This window comes from Muntiacus reevesi, chromosome 20 (genome assembly GCF_963930625.1).
Source record: "Muntiacus reevesi chromosome 20, mMunRee1.1, whole genome shotgun sequence".
In the NCBI taxonomy this organism is placed as follows: domain Eukaryota; kingdom Metazoa; phylum Chordata; class Mammalia; order Artiodactyla; family Cervidae; genus Muntiacus; species Muntiacus reevesi.
The window spans coordinates 23,470,036-23,485,574 of record NC_089268.1 but is presented as its reverse complement, the minus strand read 5'-3'; the positions used below and the strand labels follow the sequence as shown (position 1 = coordinate 23,485,574).

Below are 15,539 nucleotides of genomic sequence, written 5' to 3'. Positions count from 1 at the left end.
TTTTTACTGGGGAAGAAGTAAACCTTACTCTTGAGGCCCAGCCTTTATTGAGTCTTCCATTAGAGTTTTCCCGTTTGGGATTTTAAGATGTTGCTCACAAAAGCTAGAAAAAATTCTTATGATAAAGAGTTAGCCCAGACTTCTGGGTATGTGTCCTTAAACTGTATTGGTAGATAAATATGTAAATTGTTTAGAGTCTGACACATTAATGTGAGTTTTGTTAAGAATCTTAGATTTCATATTAAATAAATTGTATACAATGTATTTAGTTTGCTTTCAGTCTTCTAAGTTGAATACTTTTTCGTTCTACTTTCTTACTCACACTTTGCTATCCCTTTGCTGTAGTTTATTTGTTTGCTTATTTTAAATAGTGACCAAATATAATGCAAATATTTAGTGGTTAGCTTTTGGGAAATGTTTTTTCATAAAACAAAAGAATTTTAAAAAATTGTTGTCAGCTGTTGGAACCTAAAGAAATTTTACAAATAACTGAAAGTTCATTTCCCCATCAAATACCATCTCTAAAAATATAATTTGTCTTTCAGTACCATCAGCTTTGTTACCATAATTCTGCATCATTTAAAAAAATAATTATAAAAAATAGTTATAGTTATCTATGGCTGAAGGTACAATCATGTGGAACTCTGATGACTGATTTAATAAAAATATTAGATTTGATATTTTAAAAATTGCAACATTTGATAATTTCCAGTTTGACTTATATAAACATAAGGCATGGAACTGAATTATTCAAATGGAACTTTAATCTGATAAATTTTGGTAGCATGGATGATATGAATAACAAATCATGCTTAAATTAAATGCCTTATTTTTAAGAAATCAATAACAAGAATATGCACATTTTTAAAAGGTTTTAATTTCATTTAATATTTTTCACAGACTCAACATTTTACCAATATGTTATATGACTTTCCTTGGGATCTTCTTAAATGTGGTTCCATTAATGAATATCAGTTTAGTTCAGTCGCTCAGTTGTGTCCGACTCTTTGTGACCCAATGAACTGCAGCACTCCAGGCCTCCCTGTCCACCAACTCCTGGAGTTTACCCAAACTCATGTCCATTGAGTTGGTGATGCCATCCAACCATCTCATCCTCTGTCGTCCCCTTCTCCTCCTGCCTTCAATCTTTCCCAGCATCAGGATCTTTTCAAATGAGTCAGCTCTTCCCATCAGGTGGCCAAAGTATTGGAGTTTCAGCTTCAGCATCAGTCCTTCCAATGAACACCCAGGAGTGATCTCCTTTAGGATGGACTGGTTGGATCTCCTTGCAGTCCAAGGGACTCTTCAAGAGTCTTCTCCAACACTATAGTTCAAAAGCATCAGTTCTTGGGCGCTCAGCTTTCTTTATAGTCCAACTTTCACATTCGTACATGACTATTGGAAGAAAGAATTAATGAATATAGAATCCTTTGTTTTTGCACTAAAATTTTGAGTCTTAAAATCTTGCCAAACTCCAAGAAAATTCACAAATTTTTATAGTATTTTTTCTGCTTATAATTTTGCAGTGATTTCTCAGATGGCCTTATCCTTCCTAGCTGTCTTGATTTACATTATATTTACCATGAGAGACATGTAGGTACTTTTTTTTATATGAAATGATTTAAATTCATGTACATTATCAAAGCAATGTCATGGACTCATAACAAAGGAGATGTGATCTTTGTTAATTCATAATTGAATGTTTGAAAACATCCTTTATAATTTTATATCCCAGTAGTAAACTAAGATAATAAATGAGAGACATGGCCTCACCTGAACCAACCCTTCTCTTGTTTATACACTTCCCTGGATGCTATAGTCCCTTAACTAGTTTCTACAGTTCTCCTGTTATTTTGCTCCATGAAGTGAAAGTGAGATTGTTATTCGCTCAGATGTGTCTGACTCTTTTTGACCCCATGGACTGTAGCTTGCCAGGCTCTCCTCTGTCCATGGAATTCTCCAGGCAAAAATACTAGAGTGAGTAGCCATTTTCTTCTCCAGGAGATCTTCCTGACCCAGGGATTGAATGTGTGTCTCTTGCATTGCAGGCAGATTCTTTTACTATCTGAGCCACCAGGGAAGCCCTAGTTTGCTCCATATATTACCGTTAATTTCATATTTCCATGGAAGAACAAGGTCCTGGTGCTCTGTAGCCCACCATCTTGTGTCTTGTCATTCAATTTTTAATCCAAAGGTTCACTTTTTATGTTGCATTTTAAGTTCAATCTTTAATTCTTTTTTTTTTCAATCTTTAATTCTTTCTAGATCCTATCACGTTACCTCTCAGTTAATGTTGGTAATGAAGACAACAGATGTATTTTTAAAAAAATTATAATGAAGAGATAATATATTTTGCCTATATCCCCACTTTATCTTAAAGATTTTGTGAGGAACTTCATCTTGATATAACTTAAATTTAATTGATAGATGGTAGAGCTAGAAGCAGGCATAGCACTGGTATTTCTTGCAACAATTGAATGAGGTGGTATTTGAGAATGGTGAAATATGAAGTTATAGTCAAGATTTTTCATGAGAAAAAAAAATTTTGGGCTGTCGGCTGAAGTCGTTATAACACTTTAGAAGCAGTTTTTGGGATTAACGATGATCTGCGTCTTTACTTTGTAACTGCTCAGACTCCCCGGGAGGTGGCCCAGCAGGCTGTGGATGCAGATGTGCACACTGTGGGTGTGAGCACCCTCGCCGCCGGGCACAAGACCCTCGTTCCTGAGCTCATCAAGGAACTCAACGCCCTTGGCCGGCCAGATATTCTTGTCATGTGTGGGGGAGTGATACCTCCGCAGGTATTTCCATCTCCTGTGTTTTCTAGTCCTGTACTGGGACTGCTGAGTAACAGTAGTTTGTATGTAATTATTTAATTTACTGTATGTTTTCTCTAAAAATGTGTTGCAGAGTTCGAGCCAGATTAGAACCAAATTATTTCCTAGTGCTTCTACTAAGTGAATTCTACAAAAGTAGTCAGTGTTGTTTTCTGTTTAGACTGTATTATAATTCAGTATGCATGCATGCGTGCTAAGTTGCTTCAGTCGTGTCCAGCTCTTTGCGACCCCATCGACTGTAGTCCATCCTCTGTCTGTGGGATTCTCTAGGCAAGAACATTGGAGTGGTTGCCATTACCTCCTCCAGGGGATCTTCCCGACCCAGGGATTGAACTTGTGTCTATTAGGTCTACCTGCATTGGCAGGTGGGTTCTTCACCACTAGCATCACCTGGGAAGCCCTCAGTATGCATAATTTAATAATATATAATGCTTCTGTGAGAGAGTTGCCTCCCTCCAAATTAGTCACCTAGAAGAGATCTGTCTTCTTCATATTCAGTAAGCACTGATGGAAAAGGAAAGACTTAAAGTAATAAAACCTCACAGCTGGAATAGAGAAGAATGGTGAACACACAGTGAGGCTGTCAGCGCTCCCCAGGGAAGGCGTGCACGCCCCTCGCCCTGGCAGTGAAGTCAGTCCTTTAGCTGATCAGTCTGTAGCACTTGCTTCTGTTGTTTCAGAGTTGCTGCCTGGTTCATTTCCTCCATATCCCCATCCCTGAATGCTGCCCTGACTTAGCACTGTATCAATTACACGGCCCTATAAAACCCCCTTTTTAATGAAGCTAATTCAATTGGAATATAGTTTTCTGAGAGCCAAAGACACCTAATTCAGACATAAATGGAATCAGCCTGTCCTGAAAATTATGGCTGAACGGAGATGTGGATTCTAGAACAAGAATGTGGATCCTCTTAGCAAAAGATAAGTGGATGCTAGGTAACAATAATTAATTTATTAAGGAGACAGGGACGCTGTCCATATGTGACCTTGTGCCGTGTGTGCTTAGTCGCTTAGTCATGTCCGACTCTTTGTGACCCATGGACTGTAGCCCGCCAGACTCCTCTGTCCATGGGGATTCTCCAGGCAAGAATACTGGAGTGGGTTGCCACGCCCTCCTTCCGGGGATCTTCCCAACCTAGGGATTGAACCCAGGTCTGCCGCATTGCAGGTAGATTCTTCACCATCTGAGTCACCCGGGAAGCCTGTGAATACTGGAGTGGGTAGCCTATCCCTCTTCCAGGGGATCTTCCCGACCCAGATATATGACCCTACCAATCAGTTAAAATAGTTAAGATATAACCTGGGTCTATTACCAATCCAGTTTTTAATAATATCAAATTGTGTTTTTACTGAGAATGGAAAAAGTATTGAGTTACAAGAACTGTATATGAGATTGCTCCTAAGTATATGACCGTACATACTACAAAGGCCCCACTGCTATATAGCAGGAACTTGTCAGTGAAATGACCCAGTGCCCATGTCTACAGTTTTTCTCCTTCTGTTACAATTCTGAATATAAAATAATGAATGTATACACTACTTATGAATTGAGAAAATACGTATGAGCTTGTGAGGTTGGTTATAATGTGGGACTGGCAACCAAGCTGTATTTTACTTCTTTCTAACAATGCAATACTTAATGTGGTATAGTCAGCACAAAAGTGGTTTCGTTCCCTGGTGGAGACCCAGGCTTAGTGCCTGGATGGGGAAGATCCCCTGGAGAAGAGAATGCCTACCCACTCTAGTATTCTTGCCTTGGGAATTCCGTGGACAGACGAGCCTCGTGGCTCATCAGATATGACTGAGTGACTATTTAATTTTTATTTATTAGTCAACACAAAACTGTTTTTGTTAGCACATTTGCCTCTTATTTTGATAAGTATAGTTTATTATTTGAGAATATAAAGGGCTTTAATTCTTTATTACTGTCTGACTATGGAAAACTTCTATCTGTATTGTGGTTTTAGAGCCCATAATATTAATACCTAAGCCCTTAGGCATGATATTAAAATGTAAGACCCAAAATAATTAGGCAGTACAAAGTAGTGGCATTGAAATACAAATTGATGCTAGCCACGATGGTAGTGGGTTTGGGGGAGAATGGATATATGTATATGCGTGGCAGAGTCCCTTTGCTATTCATCTGAAACTACCACAACATTCTTTTTGGTTATACCCCAATACAAAATATTCTTGGTGTTAAACAAAAAACCAACTGAGAAGAAATTCAGGCCTGTAATACAAGGGGCTGACATTTTCAAGACGTATATATCATAGAAGTCCCTGGATATTTAAATTACCTAGAACATCTGTGGGTGTTTGCTGTGCTTTTTCCTCATGAGTTTAAAGATGAAGGACCATTTTTTATAATGACACACTTGTGTGTTAATATGGGCATCTTTTTTAATATAATGATATCAGTTAACACCCATGCATTTTTCTCATTACTTGTTTTCAGTAAATATATAAAATGATGCTATTATTCAGCTGAAAGTCTCTTAGCTTTTAAATTAGAGAGCACTAATGTATGGCTGTTAATCAAAATGATTTAACCATTGCCACTGTGGAGCTTATAGCAATAATACATGTAAAGTGCCACTACAGAATTATGGTATTACAAGAATATTACAAGGAAATAATAGAGACAGAAAAGAAGTAGTTGGGGGATAATTAGCACGACCATGTAATTTATCATCTCATGTGATCAGTTTTGAGATTAAAAAATGGATACTACTAAAAAGGGTGCTTCAAAAACAAACAATTCAATTAAAAACTGGGCAGAAGATCTGAATAGACATTTTTTCAAAGATGGCAAATGGTCAACAGGTACATGAAAAGATACTCAACATTACTAATTATCAAGGATGTGCAAATCAAAACCACATTGAGATATCACCTCATATCTGTTAGAATAGCTGTCATTGAAAAGACAAGAATTAACAGGTGTTGTTGAGGATATGTAGAAAAGGGAACTCTTATGCACTGTTGGTGGGAATGTAAATTGGTGCAGCCACTATGGTGAACAGTACAGAGATTTTTCAAAAAGTTAAAAATAGAGCTATATATGATCCAGCAATTCTAATGCTGGATATTTATCTGAAGAAAACAGAAACACTAGCCTGAAAAGATATATTCACCCCCTCCCATGTTCATAGCAGCATTATTTACAATAGCCAAGACATGGAAATAACCTAAATGTCCATCATGGACATGGATGGATAAAGAAAATGTGACACACACATCTACAGAGGAATATTATTCAGCCATAAAAAAAAATCCTTGCCATTTATGACAACATGGGTGGACCCTGAGGGCTTTATGCTAAGTGGAAAAAGTCAGACAGAGAGATGCAAATATGGCATGATCTTACTTGTATGTGAAAGAACAGGTTGGTGGTTGCTAGAGGCAGCGGGTAGAGGGTAGGTGAAATGAGCAGAGGGGGCCAAAAGGTACAGGCTTTCAGTTATAAAACAAATGAGTTCTGGGAATGTATGTACAGTGTGGTGACCGTGGTTACTAGTACTTCACTGCATATTTGAAAGTTACTAAGAGAATAGCAAGTAACTTAGTAACTGAGGAGTAACTCAGAGACCAAGGACTGAGGACGTTGTTGTTGTTTGGGTGCTAGGCAGTGTCCGATTCTTTTGCTACCCCTTGGCTGTAGACTTCCAGGCTCCTCTGTCCATGAGATCTCAGGCAGGAATACTGGAGTGGGTTGCCATCTCCTTCTCCAGGAGACCTTCCCAAGCCAGGGATTGAACCCATATCTCCTGTATTGGCAGAGGGATTCTTTACCACTGAGCCACCAGGGAAATCCTCAAGCACTAAGTAACTAAGAGAGTTACCAAGAGCTCAGTGTTACATGGTTTTCAGTAAATCTTAAAAGTTCTAAACTCATATGTGCACACACAAAATTTTTTTACTTATTTAAGGTAATAGATGTTAACTATATCTACCATGGTGATCATCTTACAATGTATACACATATTGAATCATTAGGTTGTACACCTGAAACTAATGTCAGTTATACCTTAAAAAAAAAAAAAAAACTCATGGAAAAAAAAGATATTGCAATAGTAAGCACAAGCCAGGATGTCTTGGAAATATGATCACCCTAGTGAATGAGGATTAGGGCTTTAAAGCATGTCCTAAACTTGATATAGCTCCAAATACGCTGATGTTAAAACAATCTAAAGCCTGGAACAATATTTGTGCCTGGGAATCTTTTTTCACTCAAACTTTGTGTTTAAAACAAACTAACAAATGGCAGCAACAACAACAGAGAATTTTTTTCAAATGAGTTAGCATGAGTTTGAGCAAACTCCAGGAGATAGTGAAGGATAGGGATGCCTCTCGTGCTGCAGTCCACGGAGTCACACAGAGTCGGACACAGCTGAGTGACTGAACAACAACAACAATTTTCATTTATGGAAAATCTAATTCCAGCATGAAGCCAGATTCAAAGTACTGCCGTTCACTAGCTGCAGACAAAGCACCTTTGAAGAAATAAATAGCCTTGTAAATCTGAACCTATAATGTGATACTAAATTTAGCACAAGTAATGGCAGATAGTAAAAATTTAGGTGAGGTAATATGGTTGAGGGTCCAGAAGTTCTCCGGTGGTGGACCATACAGCTTCCCACCACAATCAATACACTGAGGTATTTGGGAAATGGGCAGAATGTCTTTTATTCTTTTAATGTCTTGGAGTGTAAGGGTTAGGGTTGGGGCAGGCCCAGTCGTGGAGGATTTTTTTAGCCCCAAATGCCAGTAGTGTACCAGATGAGAAAGTTTGCGGCACTGAGGATAAAGAAGAGACAGCATTCACTGTCCTTTTGTTCACTTTCTTGAAATAGAAATATTGTCTCTTCTATTAATAAAGTAAATTCTTTCAACAGGATTATGAATTTCTGTTTGAAGTTGGTGTTTCCAGTGTATTTGGTCCTGGGACTCGAATTCCAAAGGCTGCCGTTCAAGTGCTTGATGATATTGAGAAGTGTTTGGAAAAGAAGCAACAGTCTATATAACATCCTGTTTGGGGGTTAGCTTTTTTCTAATCTATTCTTTCAGTAATGATCAAAGAGGCCATGTCTTCAAATTATTCAACACCTAATATGTGCTTTCCTGAAAGCTTTACATTAAAATACCTGACTTACAAGAATGCTGTCATGCTATATGTGTGTGTACAGTTTCACTTTAAAAATTAAAATTATCCTTAAAAACTCTCTATAATACATGCTAAGTACTTTGTCAGAAACTCGAGAGAAAGGTATTATTTTTAACAATTGTTGTATTTCTTTGAAATATTTCTTATAAATCGTTTACTTTCTGTTTTAAGAATTAAACAATACCTAAAGCAATTTGACTAGTTCTATTTCTTCAGTTCAGTTCAGTTGCTCAGTCATGTCTGACTCTTTGTGACCCCATGGACTTCAGAACACCAGGCCTTCCTGTCCATCACCAACTCCCAGAGTTCACCCAACTCATGTTCATTGAGTTTGTGATACCATCCAACCATCTTTTCCTCTGTCATCCCCTTCTCCTCCTGCCCTCAATCTTTCCCAGCATCAGGGTCTTTTCAAATGAGTCAGCTCTTTGCATCAGGTGGCCAAAGTATTGGAGTTTCAGTTTCAACATCAGTCCTTCCAATGAACACCCAGGACTGATCTCCTTGCAGTCCAAGGGACTCTCAAGAGTCTTCTCCAACACCACAGTTCAAAGCATCAATTCTTGGGCACTGAGCTTTTTTTATAGTCCAACTCTCACATCCATACATGACTACTGGAAAAACCATAGCCTTGATTAGTCCTATTCTTTAATTTGGTTTTAATTAATTTAAACACCAGAAGAAATAATCCATATGTAAGTAAAATAATTATACCTATCTTGGAAAAAATAGTAGGAGTGCTTATGAAGGGACTATATTGTGATTGTGGTCCTCAGTCAAATTCTACCAGAATTACTTTGATACAGGTATTAAGTCAGACCCGAAGTTGGAATGGGGAGACAGGAAAGAAATAGCAGAAATTCTTCAGGTGACTTTGCTTTCATCTTAGACATGAACATGTGACCCTGTTATTTCTGGGCTTGGCTTAAGACCCAGGAGAGTGGATCTTCATGAGTAGTTCCTAAAATGAAAGTTCTTAGGCTCTTACTTAGCATGGCTTCCTCCAGAATGATGATATGAGCTAGGAGTGTAGAAGGGCTATTGTATATGTATCTGAAAAGACAGTGATTTGATTCAGTCTGAGTCTGAAGACTTGAGAACCAAGGGAGCCCATGGTGTAAATCCCAGTCCAAGGGCCAGAGAAGATGCAATGTCTCAGCTCAAATTAGTGAGATGGGAAAAAAAGTGGTGAATTCCTTCTTTCTCTAACTTCTGTTTTTGTTCAGGCCCTCAACAGATTTCCTGGTGCTCACTCACATTGGGGAAGGCAGTCTACTTTGCCAAGTCCACTAATTCAAATGCTAATCTTATCTAGAAACACACAGACACACCTAGAAATAATGTTTAATCTGGGTACCCCATTAAGTTGACATGTAAAATTAACTATCACAGAGCCCTTTAACACTGCCAATGGCGATGCACAATTATGTAGCTACTGTGGAGGAGGAAATGGCAAATCACTGCAGTATTTTTGCCTGGAGAATCCCATGGACAGAGGAGCCTATTGGGCTACAGTCTATGGGGTTGCTAAGAGTTGGACATGACTTAGCAACTAACCACCACCATCGAAGATGACAGTGCTCAAAAAAATTTAACAATTACCGTATCGCCCAGCAATTCTACTTCTGGATATATCCAAAAGAATCCAAAGCAGGGACTCAGATACTTGTACATTAATATGTGTGTATTAATGTTCATGGCAGCAGCATTTACAGTAGCCAATAGGTGGAAGCAACCCAAGTGACCAGTGACAGATGAATGAATAAGCAAATGTAATAAATACATATAATAGAATATTATTCAGGCTTAGAAAGGAAATTCTGACATATGACAGATTCATCTTGAATACATTATGCTAAATGAAATACTTCAGTGACAAAAGGACAAATATTGAATGATTTCACTATGTAGGCATGCATGCTAAATCACTTCAGTCATGTCCAAATCTTTGCGACTCTGTGGACTGTAGCCTGCTAGGCTCCGCTGTCTGTGGGATTCTCCAGGCAAGAACACTGGAGTGGGTTGCCATGCCCTCTTCCAAGGGATCTTCCCAACCCAGGGATTGAACCTGTGTCTCATATCTCCTGCATTGGCAGGCAGGTTCTTTACCACTAGCACCACCTGGGAAGCCCAATTTCACTTATATGAGCTATTATACCCAGAATAGTCAAATGCATAGAGCCAGAAAGTAGAATAGTGCTTGCTAGGGCCTGGAGAGAGCAAGAAATGGGGAATTAATGTTTAATGGGTTCAGTTAGGAAAGATAAAAAAGTTCCAGAAATGAATTATGGTGATAATTGCACAATATAAATGTATTTAAAGCCCCAGAAATATATGTTTAAAAATGGTTAACATGGTAAACTTTATACTGTGTATATGTATTGCGTGCTAAGTCGCTTCAGTCATGTCCAACTCTTTGTGACCCTATGGACTGTAGCCCACCAGGCTCCTCTGTCCATGGGATTCTCCACACATGGAGAATACCGGTATTCTAGGAATACTAGGGTGGGTTGCCATGCCCTCCTCCAAAAGATCTCAGCCCAGGGATCAAACCCACATTGACAGGTGGGATCTTTACCACTAGTGCCTCCTGGGAAGTGCTTATGTGGTATATGTTTACCACCATTAAAAATACTTAGGACAGCCCTGGTATATGGCATGTTTTATAAATGTTAGGGTTATTATTTTAAAAGGAATGAATGCTAAGGCATGAAACTGGGAAGGTAGGCAGGGGCTGATCTCACACAGAGGCTTGTACAGTTAAGGGATTCAGGCTTTATCCTGAAGATAAAGATAATCATATAAGGATTTTTACCAGGGAAATAATCTGATGAGATTTGAGTTTTAGCATAGCAGCTGTGTGAAAGATGCCTTTTAATGGAGGCAAGACTGGAGATAAGAATTAAGAGACTTGCAATAATATACTAGAGAAATTCTAAGTATCTGAGCTTATCTGCTTAGGTGCTGTTCAGAGATGGAAAAGATGGAGAGGCTATGATCTTATATTGGAAGACTGAATTGACAGAATCTGACTTTCATCTAAAAAAATGTAGGCTCTCAATCCTTAGGTATTTGCTGTGTGGAATTTGCTGTTCCATCACTCATTTTAGTTGTTCTTTTGTGAACCCTTTTTAAAATGTGCAGTGATTCCAAGACTGGATACATAGCTCTAATGTCAACATTAGGGAAAGGTTGAATTACAGGATTTGTTTTCTGATTTTTTTGGTCAATATCAGAGCTCCAGAAGCTTTTCTTTCTTGGGAAGTGTGTCGGGCTTTAGAATGATGTTGAAATCCTTTCCCTGCAATTTAATGGAAATTTGTGTTTTATAAATATTATAGTAGTAATATCAGAAGTGGAGGAGAGGTTTGAAGAGGCATACTTTCTGAGCAAAACCTGCATGGAAGCAGGAGAGATAAAGTAACATGAAAAAAGGATGAATTCCCCCTCTGATTTCTATTTCAGGAAGTGGGGAGTTTTGTAACGGAGGTAGTGGGGAGGGTTGATAACAGTTCTAGATCTATATTCACAGACAAGACTGTGTCAGATGTAACCACCACCCTCCACCAGTATCTGTAAATTCCCATCCACTTTATGCTATTAAACAATCCTTTTTTAAAAACAGATCCTGGTGGTTAGTGGTTTTGTTGGTAAGTCATATTCAACTCTTTGCGATCCCATGAACTGTTGCCCACCAGACACCTCTCCACGGGATTTCCCAGGCAAGAATACTGGAGTGGGTTGCCTTTTCCTTCTCCAGAGAATTTTCCCAACCCAGGGATTGAACCCATGTCTCCTGCATTGCAGGTGGATTCTTTACTGACTGAGCCACCAGGGAAGTCTATGTTAAGGCATAAATGTGCTAGCATAGGCCATGTTTGTTCTACCAGAAGTATTTTTATTTTAAATAAGGGGAAAAAACTTACCAAAGTGATGAATATCTAAATAAACTTGTTTTTATTTGATAGACACTCAGTAAACTTGATGAAGATGATAACAATGATGACAGCAACTAATGTTATTTCTACCAATTGATAAATCCTGACCCATTTCCAACAATTATGGACCGTGCTTTAGACCATTTGACAAAGTTTGATTTTTATAACTAGCCTGAAGTTGAGAGATTATATATATATATACACATTTGTTACTAAGATATTCTTGTCTAATTTGTGCTTATTTTAAAAAAATGTTTTCAGCATTCAAAAGTATTTTCAAAGAAGATTATTTTGGTTTTCCTGATTAAATGTTGTTTTCTGACTCTCAGGTCCTCCTTTCTATTTTATTTTTTCAACTGTGCCTGTAGGTGTCTCCCTAAGTTCAGGATTATTCTATCTTTCTGAAACAATATTTGAAATGATGCCCATTCTGGCAACCCATAGGTGCTATAAACACTCTCAGAAAATCTCTTTGATAATCTATTTAGATACACCTAATGTCATCGTTGGTGACTGAGATCTGTGATAAAACTAAATGTTGGTGATCGTTCATGAACTGTGCTGCATTTGTGCTAACATGATTAGTTCATTAGTAGAAGCTAGAATATGACCTTGAATATGAGATTATTATTGAATTCTATTCAGTAAATCCATCCCTAATTCACACTGACTCATTTTAAGTTACTAATTCTTCACAACCTGTTTCCTCCCTCTGCATTCAAACCTCTTATTGTTATATTGACCTTCTGTTACTATTTACCATGAGATCGGAGAGTGATGATAATAAGAGAATTCACACACAACACAGTATACAGATTCCTTTAAAAAAGAGAAATGCAGAATTTAATAACTTCTGTCAGGATTAATCGAATATCCTTTTGATTCTGAGATCATGGACAAAATATCAATTTAGGTAAATGCCATAAATTTATGTAGTGTATGCTTCTATTGGTTGACTCTCAGTTGTCAAGTTCTAATGTGGTATTACTTTTAGAAAATAAAAATGTGCAAGATTTTCATGAAATAATCAAGCACTAAAATAGCCTCAAGCTTGTAGTAGAGTAACAGTGATGACATTCTCAGATTTTCTGGTCTATCTTTACTTCAGTCTGTCCTATTAGTCTCCTTTAGTTTTCTCATTAGACCATATGGTCATCAGAACAATGCTAGTGACAATTTTCTGTCAGATTAAGTGGTTACTTGGACAATAAGTTTCGAAGGACACTAAGCAGGTGGCTGTCTTTGCCTATAACATGTGCTTTGGTTCAAGGCATCAATACCTCTAAAAATATTCTTCAAAATTGCCAGTACATCTGATAAAAGCCTACTATTCATTTTATCGTGACCGCACCCCCTATTGTCTTGTGGCTTCTTCTTCGTCTTTGGATGTAGGGTATCTTTTTTGGTAGGTTCCAGCAGGTTTTTGTTGTTGTTGATGGTTGTTTAGCAGTTAGTTGTGATTTTGGTGTTTTTGTAAGGAGTCAGCTCACATCTTTCTACTCTGCCATCTTGTGGTCAATCCTCAAAAGTCTAATATTCAGTTGAACATTATATTTGTTTCTGAAAGCGTTGACTGAGAAGACCACTGCTAATTCTGCATGGGTTGTGGCACTACCCAACTCCAGAGAGAGGCTTTTACTTTGTAGTCTTGAGTTTTCATAGCCCTGCGTACTTGGTATTGCTGTTTTCCACCTTGAAGGGGCGATAATGGCAGAGCCCCTGTTAAATGTTTGTCTTAAGGATTAAATGAGATAACGCATGTAACCTGCTTTGAACTGTGCAGCTTATAGTGAAAGACCAATGAATGTTTTCTATAGTAATTATTATACTTTATGCTAGCCTCACTTCTAGCTCTTGGGAATAAAAATAATGTGTACATATGATGTGGCACTTCTCAAGGAGCTGGTGGCCAGTTTGCAGGAGACGAACTCACAGGAAGATTGTAACTGCGTGGTGTCAAGGAGGTCTCACGTCATTAGTGTGAGGACACGAAATTTCTCTCATCAAAGTCACTATTCAGTTGGACAATTAATTTGTAGACCAAGAGAAGAAATAATCAACTAGTATGATTTCAAAGATACCACCCCCAAATGCACTTTCTTGCATGCTTAGTAGTGCTAGAAATGCCTGTAAAAGTAGGCCACATCCTTAATTCCAGTAGGAACTGAGAATAACTGTAAATAATTCTGGGAGACGTGCTGACAATTCATAGTAGATGTTTTTACACACATGCATTTTGATCTGGGAGAGATTATAAAGAAACTAAGAGGTAAAATGGGTATTTGTGTGAATAGTAGAATGGGGGGTGGGCAGAGAAGAAAGGAAAATTGAGGCACATCTTTTTTTTTTTTTTCAAATTCAATCTTGGTCTCCACCAGAGAACAAACTCAGGCTTGGAGCAGAGAAAGCGCAGAGTCTTAATCACTGGACCATCAGGGAATTCCCAAGCCACATTCTTGCAATTGAGTCCCCTAAACAATGGGAAATTGACAAAAAAGTTTTTTTTTTTTTTTTTTTTTTCAGTTACCTGTGTATAACTTATGCTCTCATCCACTCTACTATCCCACTATTCCCAGTGGGTTTGCTGAGGCCAAATTTGATTCAAGAACCAGGAGACCCCAACATAGACACTTCGCTAAAGAGAATGTCAACAAGAACTGTGTGCTCCATAGAGAACCAAGGATGGAAAGAAAATATGTATGCTAGAGAATGCTGTATGTACATCTCCTCTATATAGACACAGTTCTTCTGTCAAACTCTTTATTTGCATTAGATAGTTTGAGTATTTTTAACATGTATGTGTGCATGCATATGTGTGTGTGTGTGTGTGTGCCTGCAGGTGTGCACACCCAAGGGTGAAAAAACCTCTTTTATTTCTTATCTTTGATGAGGGGCCACTAAATGGTACTGAAGGCGTGCAGGTGATGTGGAAGCAAATTAATTAATTGTGGATACTGATGGGTATAAAGCTTTCTATTTTTAATTTTTTAAAAAAATTTAATAGTACACATTTGTTGAGCAGCTTGGGTGTGCCTGCAGCCTCTCCAGGGTCCCTGGAAAATGAATGATGACAAGAGAACAGAATCTAAGTACCCTTGGCCTGTGTGCCCCAGGACGTTAGGTCAGGGCCGTCTGGTCCCCGCTGGGCTCCTAACAAGGCGCAGGGCACACAGTAGGGCTCTCCAAGTGGTCCCGGACAAAGCACGGGAAGCGAAGTGCTGCGCCCCGCCAGGCGGGAACACACCCGGCGTGGCCAAGGCGTCTCAGGGCTTCCGGGATCCCCCCCTGCGGCGCGGGAGGCCTGGAGGAGGCTCTAAGACAGGCTGTACCCACGTCCTGGCGTTCCCCCGGGGCCGTCGCAGCTCAAAAGACTGATTGCGGTGAGTTAGCCGGGTTGGGGTCTCTGCCACTAGCCCCGAAGCTTTCTCACCCCGCCCCTGCGCCTTCAACACTTTTGGCTCCGATTTCTGGCACCTCCCAGGTTCTACCTGCAGGTCTCCCCTCTTCTCCATCTTTGGTTCCCGCGGCCTTTTGCAGCCTTTAGCACCATACCCTGGACTCGCCTTCCCATGTCTGGGCACTCCGTCCCACGTGGGT

General features: G+C 38.9%; 1 protein-coding gene across 3 annotated transcripts in view; it reads left to right on the top strand.

The window, feature by feature from the left end:
- Positions 1-8,197, top strand: part of MMUT (methylmalonyl-CoA mutase) — a 33,616-nt gene extending 25,419 nt beyond the window's left edge. For all 3 annotated transcript variants that reach the window (XM_065912537.1, XM_065912539.1, XM_065912538.1), the window contains exons 12-13: positions 2,634-2,801; positions 7,736-8,197. In XM_065912537.1, coding sequence (XP_065768609.1) covers positions 2,634-2,801; positions 7,736-7,864 — 297 coding nt within the window. In that variant the 3' untranslated portion in view covers positions 7,865-8,197. The remainder of the gene's footprint in view (positions 1-2,633; positions 2,802-7,735) is intronic.
- The last annotated feature ends 7,342 nt before the right edge of the window (positions 8,198-15,539 follow it).